The sequence below is a fragment of the Entamoeba histolytica genome, genomic scaffold (genome assembly GCF_000208925.1).
Source record: "Entamoeba histolytica HM-1:IMSS scf_1104750517213 genomic scaffold, whole genome shotgun sequence".
Lineage (NCBI taxonomy): Eukaryota > Evosea > Mastigamoebida > Endamoebidae > Entamoeba > Entamoeba histolytica.
Genome location: NW_001914928.1, coordinates 56891 through 66904, shown reverse-complemented (window position 1 = coordinate 66904; position 10014 = coordinate 56891). Strand labels below are relative to the sequence as shown.

At 23.2% G+C, this 10014-nt stretch overlaps 4 protein-coding genes across 4 annotated transcripts in view, besides 3 other annotated features; 1 reads left to right on the top strand and 3 right to left on the bottom strand.

The window, feature by feature from the left end:
- The first annotated feature begins 1543 nt into the window (after positions 1-1543).
- Positions 1544-2141: a repeat region.
- Positions 2106-3855: a repeat region.
- Positions 3850-4746: a repeat region.
- A 50-nt stretch (positions 4747-4796) lies between these two features.
- Positions 4797-5981, top strand: EHI_062860 (uncharacterized protein; the record flags this gene model as incomplete). The annotated part of the gene is made up of 1 exon (XM_646812.2): positions 4797-5981. One exon carries the CDS (start codon positions 4797-4799, stop codon positions 5979-5981), a length of 1185 nt encoding a protein of 394 aa, XP_651904.2.
- A 503-nt stretch (positions 5982-6484) lies between these two features.
- Positions 6485-7123, bottom strand: EHI_062850 (uncharacterized protein; the record flags this gene model as incomplete). The annotated part of the gene is made up of 1 exon (XM_646813.1): positions 6485-7123. One exon carries the CDS (start codon positions 7121-7123, stop codon positions 6485-6487), a length of 639 nt encoding a protein of 212 aa, XP_651905.1.
- Positions 7124-7196: 73 nt separating this feature from the next.
- Positions 7197-8294, bottom strand: EHI_062840 (UDP-N-acetylglucosamine--dolichyl-phosphate N-acetylglucosaminephosphotransferase, putative; the record flags this gene model as incomplete). Its single annotated transcript, XM_646814.1, has 1 exon — positions 7197-8294. The coding sequence occupies one exon, from the start codon at positions 8292-8294 to the stop codon at positions 7197-7199; it is 1098 nt and encodes a 365-aa protein (XP_651906.1).
- A 103-nt stretch (positions 8295-8397) lies between these two features.
- The window catches only part of EHI_062830 (uncharacterized protein), a gene marked incomplete at both ends in the record, with an annotated part of 2271 nt that continues 654 nt past the window's right edge, over positions 8398-10014 (bottom strand). The window contains one exon of the mRNA XM_646815.2: positions 8398-9989. Within this exon, the coding sequence (XP_651907.2) occupies positions 8398-9989 (1592 nt within the window). The remainder of the gene's footprint in view (positions 9990-10014) is intronic.

Below are 10014 nucleotides of genomic sequence, written 5' to 3'. Positions count from 1 at the left end.
GAATATTTTTTCCAATATCAAATATTTAGAAATATGTTTGTATTGTGTAGATTAAATGTTATTGTTATATTAATAAAGAAGGTTCATGAAGAAAATAATAAAACAAAAAATAGATAAATATCAACAAAAATTAATGGAAATTTTAATGGAATAACTGGAAAATATTAAATTTCCAATGTAATTTAATGAATCAAAAAGTTCATCTTGTTATAATAACACATAATCAGAAAATGAAATTGTAAGAGTGTTGACAATGATAATATTATTAACATCAATTAATGTAGAATAAATGCAAAAAGAGAAATTGATTATCGTAATATTACTGAAGAAAGAGATAAAAGAACAAAACATTAAACAAGAAAAGAATACCCAAATAAATAAAAATAATAAAATTGCAAAGAATTAAAAGAATAAATATATAGAAGAAATCAACTATTGTGATTTGGAAATTGAAAGAAGTGAAAGAAATAAAAAGAACACAAAATTACCAAGTTATTTATGTTTGTAAAAGAAGAGGTTGAATTTGTTGACTAAGAATAACTAGAAAATAACATGTCAGAAATATTCATCATAAAAAAGAAATAATTGAAAAGATAATATGGATGTATAATGATTGAATATCATTAGAAAGATGATATGATTCTATTTCTATGGTATGTTTGATGAAGCAATTCAAAAAACATTAAATAAATTAAATGAATTTTTATTTAAATTTATTTTAAATAATTTATTATAAAACATGATAAATTATATTTTAAATAAACAATGATTTAAACAAAATGAATGATTAATGAAATAATTAATAAATGAAACATTAGTTTTAAATAATATTTTATTCATTGAAATATTAATTATTTATGATTATTCATATTTCATTTTATTTGATTTAAATTCTTATTATTATTTACACTCATTTCATTAGTTTATTAATATTTAATAATTGTTAATTTGAAAATATACAAAAGAGTCTTTCTTTTATATTATTTTTATTTATTCATGTTCTATTAATTTTGATTATTTCATCTGTATTTTTATTCATCATTTCATTTTATGTTTTTGATAATTCTCTTCTTCATATTCACACAAAATATTGGTATTCTAAAGTTCATTGTAATTGAATATAGATGAATTTCATTGACTTTGAATAGTTGAAGTGATTTTATAATAAATTGATTCAATGAATTGATCTCGATTGAATATCCTTTGATAATACATATTCTGATACTTTCACCTTGTTAGGTTGTTTTGTGTTGTTTTAAATTTCTCACTTGATAAATGTCAATTCATTTAGATATTCTGATGTAAATTCCATTTAACGAGAAAGATCAAATAATTAACTTATTAATCATAAGAAGAAATAATTGAACTTAACATAACAGCAAATCAACAAAACACAGTTTGTTTATTAGTTGTTTGTTTTCTTTTTGTTATTATTTTTTAATAATGAAAATGAAAGAATAATAAGTTTATTCTTAATCTTAATTGATGAAATTATGTAATTGATTTATTTTTATGTTTATTTTATTTGATTATCTTCAGTCCATTTTCCAATGCAGGAAATACAACAAATTTTAATGCCATGGATATTGTATAAAACATTTGTGTATTGTAAAGAAAAATAAACAAAACATAATAATTCAAAGTGATATAAAAGAATGAATGTCAATAACAATAAATGACATAAGAATAACAATAACAATGATAAAATAAATATCAAGGAAATGAGATTAGAAGAAGAAAAATACAAATAAATACAATAACAATAAAGATTATATAAATAACAAATATAAATGAATAACAATAAATGATATACAATAAAGAATAAAAAGAATAACAAGTGAATGGAATAACGGAGGATATTCAGAAATACACAAGAAGTAAGAAGATAAAAGGAAAAGAAGGTATGATATTCTTCAAGAAGTATATTCAATCAAAAAGAAAAAGATAAATGAAAACAAAAATGAAGAGTTTAAAGAAAAAACAACAGACATTGAAGAAAAAGACATTAAAACAAATGAAGAAGAAATTAAAAACAAAAACACAATTAAAGAAATGAATGAAAGATGTAAAATTGTAAGAATAATAAATAGCAAAGAAAGTATAATAAAAATAAAAGAAGAAACAAAAAATAAAGAAGAAAAGAAATATAAAATTAATTGAAATGATGTATTGTTTTGCAATTAATTGGTTAAATAAGAAATTATATAAGAAATTAAGATGGGAACAAATAGAAAGCATAATAAAAGCAATAAACATCAATGTCAATAATGAAAAAGAATATATTAAATATATTAAAATGTCACATAAAATAAAACAAAATATTAAATAATACATTAAAATGAAAGTAAATGATATAATAGAAGGAAGAGTAGAGTGTGATTCAATAATAAAAAACATCATATTAAAGAATAACTCTACAGAAATTGATGAAGAATACCTTAACACTCTCATCAATAAAGTGAAAGAAATGAAAATAGAAAAATGTACAAATATTAATTACTACTTTCAAAGAAAAGAAACTGACGAATTAATAAATGAAATTAATAATAGATGAGTATGGTCAGGAAGCAGAATGCAGGATATGCAAGATGATATGAAAAGGATTTCAATGGTTATGCATCTCTATCTCCAAAATAAAATAATAGGAGACAAATTTGATGAAATAAAAGAAATCCTAAAGAAAATAAATAGACTAGAAGATCTAGTCAATGAAATTGTACAGAATAAAGTGCATCATGAAATTAAAAGAATATGATGAAGAAGGAATAAAAGTTAAAGCACTAGAAAGAATAAAGTACCTAAAATATATGATGACAATGATTAAAGAATTAAATTTAATAAGGAAGAAATAATCAGAATCAATACAAATAAAATCATGATTGATTCTAATAAGAAAATTAGAATAAGGAAGACCCAAAAAATGAAATATACCCAAATAACGATATTACTTTAGAATATTGGAAATCGTTATATGAAACACAGGTGAAAGTAAATAAAGAAAATTGGAAAATAAAACAAATCGCCTCGTGGAATGAAAGATATGTCAATTATGATAGTGTCATAATAACATTAAATGAATTAAATTTAAGTATAATGAAAATTAGTAACTGGAAAGCACCAGGAATAGACACTATATATGGGTATTATTTGAAAAGAATGTCATCATCAAGAGAAGCCATTCTCAATATCTTCAATGAATGGTTGAACTTCATTCAAAACATCAAATTAGACATGGTAAGTTGAAGAACTTTATTAATCCACAAATTGATAGGAACGACGTCATTAATTATCGTCCTATCAGTTGTACAAATGTAATTATGAAAGTATTTACCTCCATATTAAAAGAAAAGATTCACAATAGACTTAACATGAATAGTGAATCATTTAAAATTAGTAATAACCAATTGGGATGTAAATTACAATCTTTAGCTGCTAAAGAATGAATAATTAATAGTTATATGATGAAGCAGCAAAAAGAAGAAAAATACCCAAAATATGTGGAGTCATATTATGACATTAAGAAAGCATATGACACAGTAAACCACAAATGAGTAATTGAATCATTAAAATATTTTAATTATGAGGGTGTCATCATTGACATAATTGAAAGTATGATGACTAGATGGAAGATATTCATCGGTTATAAATTTAATGAATATCTATGATGTATTAAATTAAATAGAGGAATTTTACAAGGTGATTCATTATCAAATCTACTCTTCATCATTCAGATGAATGTAATTTCTCAAATCATCGAAGAGAAATTCCCAAAAGCAAATCACACTTTATATATTGATGATTTGAGAATAATGACAGAAAGTAGTGAAGAAATGGGAATAATCCACTATGAAATTATTGGCAAATACATCAAAAAAATGGAAGTCCCATCAAATAAGTGGATATTTTAGAAGATGGTTCGAGTCAAAAGGAGTAGATAAAACTACTACAGTGAAAGCATGGAAGTCCATCAATATTAAGAAGAATACATTTCTATAATTAATTAAAATGCAAGATGGTGCAATATTTTGTGGGTATAAGAAAGCAAAAATAATGAAAAATGAAAGATTAAAATACTGCACACTTTGTAAAGACAAGATAGCTACAGTAGAACACATTCTACTATCTTGTATTAGTCATAAAAAATCACAAATGGAAAAACATGATTATATAGGCATTATAATATTAATTAATAAGAAAATACACTGGAAATAAACAATATAAAAAACCCCCATATGAAACAGTGTTCCAATATAAAGACATTACAATGATATTGAACAAACAAATAATGCCTAAAAGTGAATGACAATATCACAAAATACCAGACATATATGTATTAGATAAAAAGAATAAAACTAGTCTATTATTTGATATGACTATTGTGGCTGATCACAATATTAATGGAGCCTATTGGAAGAAAAGAAATATGTATAAGGAATTAAAGAATATGCTAATGAAAATAGAAAAATTAAAAGATGACAAAATAATCCCAGTAGTAATTTCAATAAATGGATTAGTAAATAAAGAAAGTAATAAATTAATTAAAGAATTAAAAATTGACATTGACATTGTTAAAGAAGTAAAAAACCTTGTCATAAAAAACATGATTGATGTCATGGAATATTGCTTCAATCACAATCAAACATACTCCGTAGAGATACTAGAAGAAGAAGACTCGTTGTGATTAGTCTCCCCTAATGCAGGAACAATAGAAACTAATTCTATTAATACTTAATTAATTGCTTTTTATTATTGTTTTGTTTTTTTTTCTTCAAAAACAAAATCTTAAAAATAGTTTTATGTCAACCCAATCTCATAGTCCTCGTCCTAGTTTGTCAGAAATTTTCTTTTCATCAGAATCTGGTACAGAAGGAGAGGTCTTAAATAAAGGAATGCTTCCTTTATGTTTTCTAATTGAAAGTATTCATTTAAAAGGTGGATTAGAACATTTAAGTACTATTTATTTCGTGTTAAGATATTATTCAGGAAGGTCTCAACACAAAGAAAACTTAATAAAAGGAATTCCCATAACTTTATTTGATATTACTAATCCTCACATTTGTTTATGTCTCCATACAAAAACAGCTAAAATTGGATATATTACTATTAATTTGGATGAATTTGATAGAATTATAGTTAATAAAAGGTTTCAAATTCTTTTTAATCCATCATTTCATGCAACAACTCCAATGGCACTTCAATCAACAATTCGTCTTTCATTTAATAGTATTTCTACAGTCCAACTTATTCAAAATTCTTTTATTCCATTTAATATAGGAAATACATTAGAAAAATATAATAGACCAGATATTGAGGTTAAGTTAAGTCGTGTAGGAGATATTTTCTTTTCTGAATGTCAAAGTAATTTGTTGAAAAAACCTTTACCTTTATTATTACCAAATTTTACTCAAAATGATACTGAAGTCGAAATCTTTCATAACAATCTCAATCCTCAAAATCGATTATTTAAGATTATTGAGAAGATTAAACCTTATGACTTATTGAGTTATGAATTAGTCAGTATTCCACCAACAGAAAATAATAAAATTGTTCTTGACAATTTCCTTTCTTGTATTAATTGGAAAGAGTCTGTAATCAATAAACGTAAAACTTCATTCCAAATTATGGATTTTGATGAAAAAGGTAGAGTTGTAATTAAACAAGAAGAAACCTTTCCAGGATACTTTGTTAGAATAAACTCAAAAAAAAGAATAGTCAAACTTTGGCTAACAAATGAGTCAATGTTTGATTGGGCTTTAGTACATGTAGATAAAAAAGATATGCATTACTATATTTCTTTATATGCCAATCCTCTTCAAAAACATATTAAAACCCAATTTAATAACTATGAATTTAGTACCAGTGTAATGCTTAAAGTACCATTAGATGTTATGTCTATTCATTCGTTGACTTTTTTCCTGTATGAACTACAACCTTTCAATTCATCATTGACGACAATGAAATCATTATTCCCGTTGTTCTAATTATATTACTTTGTATTATTTCTTTTTTTAGACGAATATAACTAAACAAAGAAAAATCATAAAGTAGACTAAAAACCCTAATTCCAAAAATAGAAATTAAAAATAGGAAAAATAAAATAATAAAACTATATCAATACCTTTATTTTTAAATAGTGAAAAAACAAAAGAAGTACTTCAAGAGAAAAAAGAAATTTGTTCTAAGTATTAAGAAGGATATAAAAAGGAAATGAACTCAATTAAAAAAAGACTGATTAAACAAAAAGAAAGGATGGAAAGTACTCAACCAAAGATAACTATTACTAAAAAACCTGCTCTCGAGGTTGTAGAACCTCCACAAGCTAAATTCTTGTTAGTTGCATTCCTTGTAATTGTCATTATTGCATTTTCAAATATAGTCATTATGACTGCTCATTGAACAAGAATTAAATAGAACGATTTTAATTAATATCCCCCTTTATTATTAAATTAATAAATTTAGGTTAAATATTTTATTAATTAATAAACTAAGCAAGTTCAGGAAAGATGAGCTTCAATTCATAAAGCAACAAGTCATCATTATAATTTTTAATATATTCTTGTATTTTAGTAGAAGGTATTTCAACAGAATATTGGTTTGCTATTTGCAATGCCATTGATATATTATTATTCATTAAATATAAATCAACTAATTTTGAATAATTTTTCATTCTTTTTAACATATCTAATCCACAATAATATAAACATGGTATTGAAGTTTGTTGTTGAAGTAATATTGTTGCAATTGAATTATTATCTGGTATTACTTTATATTGTAATAATTGAGTTAAAACAAATTCTTTTCTTTGTTGAATTAGTCCATTTACAAGAGCAATATATAAATCTTCAGGAATTTGAAGAACTCTTTGTGTAGCACAAGTAATCATCTTCATATAAAGTTCTTCATTCATTTCATCACTTAATTTTGATTGTTTAATGCAATCAAAAATTTCTTTCATAGTGATAGCTTGATTACAATGTCTTGATCCAATAGTTTCAATTATTTTTTGAAGGTCAAATTTAATTTGTTTACAATTTAAACTATTTAAACTGTTTTGAAAACAAGACATAACTGCTTGTTCATTATTCTTAATTTTTAACTCTTTTTCTATTACACTTTCTTCCATACTTCTTTTATTAAAGATCTTTTTTTTTAGTTTTATTTTAAAAAGAAGAAGATAATTGAAAATCAAATTCAAATTAAAAAGAATCTAAAAGGAATGTTGGGAAAACAAAATAAGCTAAAACCATAACAATTCCACAAGTAATGAAATGGAAAATAAATGCAATATTAACTAATTCATGTTCTGTCTTTGGACCAACTATAAAGAGAATTAAATTTAATAATGTATGATGTGAAGTAACACATTCCAATTTATGAGTTTCTTTATTTAATTTTGGTAATCTATGTCTTGGACAATAAATAAATCCAAAAAGTTGTGGAATAGAAACAAAGAAATTAATAAATTCAGGGAAGAATAAACAAAACATTAAACGGTCATAACCTCCAATTATTGAAGCTACTCCTAATACTCCACCTGAAAAATAAGTAAATGAATCTCCAACAAATACTTTACTTGGGAATTTATTATAATAAAATAGAACTATTGTTACAAATATAAAGGGAATAAGAAGATATAATGATAATAAAGAAGCTTCATACTGTTTTGATGAACTTGTTGTTAATAAAACAATAATATTATGAAGAATAGAATAAGCAGAAATAATAATACATTGTCCAGATTCTAATCCATTAACTCCTGCAAACATATTAATTGAATTAGTAAAGAATACTGATAAACAAATTAATGCAAAAGGATAAATGATTGATAAATTTATTCCAAATAATATGCAACTTCCAGGATAGATAATTACAATTAACGCTGAAGAACAAAAAGATAAAATTAATTTATATCTCCATCTAATATCAAGAAAATCATCAATTAATCCAATAATAAAATTAAATAAAATTACTAATAATGATATAATATAATTGGGAATTGATATCAATGATGAAAATAACATAGTAATAAACATAAATACTATACCACATACTAATCCCATTGACTCTGGTATTTTGTCTTGAGTCCCTTTATTAATATCAAGTCCAAATAATCCTTTTTCAATACATTTATTTCCCATATGTGGAATTAAATAATAACATGCTACCCCACCAATAAAAGAAAAACTAATAAGTATTCCACAATTACTTAAGTCATTAAAACTTTCTTTAAAAGGAAGAAGACATGTTAAAATAATTAATCCAAATACACCACAATAAAATGCGTCTAACTTCATTTTAAATTTTAATTCAATAAATTTTTTTTTAAGTTTTTGTTTAGGTTTTTAAAGGGTTTAATTTTGTATTAAAAACAAAATAATATGAATGGAAATAATTCATTTAATCTTCTATTGAATCTGTTTCCATTTCCATAACAACAGTACTTTCTTGATTTATTTGTTGTTGTTTTAATAACAATTTCTTTAATTTATTTGTTATTTCATTATTCATTTTTCCAACTATTTGAGTTAAATCAAGAATAACTTTTTTATTCATTTGAACAACTGAAAGAACCGATGCAAGACATTCTAATGGCCATTCATTAAATAAATAATCAACTTCTAATAAAGGTTCTTTAAATAATTTCTTTTGATTACATTCAATAGCAAGGTCATCAATAATAGATTCCATTCTTCCTTTATTTTCTCCAATTTCATTATTAAATAAGAAATAAAATTCACATTGAATACCAAATAATTCAAATAGTTTTTGTTCATCTTTACTACTTATTTTTGAAATTGAATATAATAACTCAAATAATTCATTATATCCAAATGAATTATTAGTTTCATTATTAATTTTGTTCCATAACAATAAATAATTTAATATATGTAAAATTATTAAACTTTCTTCTGTAATTTCTTGTATTCCTTCAATTCTATTTTTTAATTTAATAATTCTTTCTCTTAATAATGGTAATGGATCTACTTTAATATAATGATATAATATTATTAACCCTTTTATTCCATCTATATTAATTGATTCATCATCCATTCCATCATCTAAAATACTATTACAAATAACTCTACAATCTTCTTGAATAATTCCAGATATAATTTGTTGAATTTCTGGATGTTGAATTGTATTCATTTCACTTAATAATTCAAAGTAATTATAAATCATATCATATCCACTTTCTCTAATATTAATACTTACTCCTTTTAAAAATTCTTTTAAATTATTTAAATTACCTTCTGTTTTTAATGATTCTTTTTCAATATATTTACATATTCTTAATAACCAATTTATATTATTCTCTTCTTTTGTTGATACTTCATACATTTCTTTTAGATGATGACAAATTGCTTCACTCACTTCTAAGAAAGTATCAATCTCTTTCTTTTTATCACTTGCACTTAATTTTACCATTATTTCATCTCCAGTTAATTGTCTTCTTGCACCTCTCATTACCATACTATATAATATTCCAAATAATACATTTTCATGTCCTTCATAAAGAGCTGAATCTTCTTTATCAAATAATGCTAATGATTCATTCCCAATAATAAACTCAATTAATAATTCAATATTTTCATTAAATTCTTCAAATTCTGGAACAAGATATTCTAATGAAAAATAACTAAAATTTGGAAGGTCTGTTTCTTTTTCTACAATTTCAATAATTAATCTAATAATAATTACTATTTTTAATTTTTTCTTATCTTTTATTACAAATTTCCTTTCTCCTTTTATAAATTTATCAACATGTCTTTCAAGAAATGATGCAATATATATTGCTGCTTCTTTTCTAATTTTTGAATTTTTATCACATAACATTCTATACATTTCTTTTCTTTCTTTTTCTTTAATCAATCCCCATTCATCTAATTTACTACATAATTCAATACTTATTTTACTTACTTCAATGTCTTCGTCTAATCTCATTTCTATTATTCTTTCTTTTAAACTTTTTCCCATTTCAATATATATATCTGATGGATTATTATTAATATTATT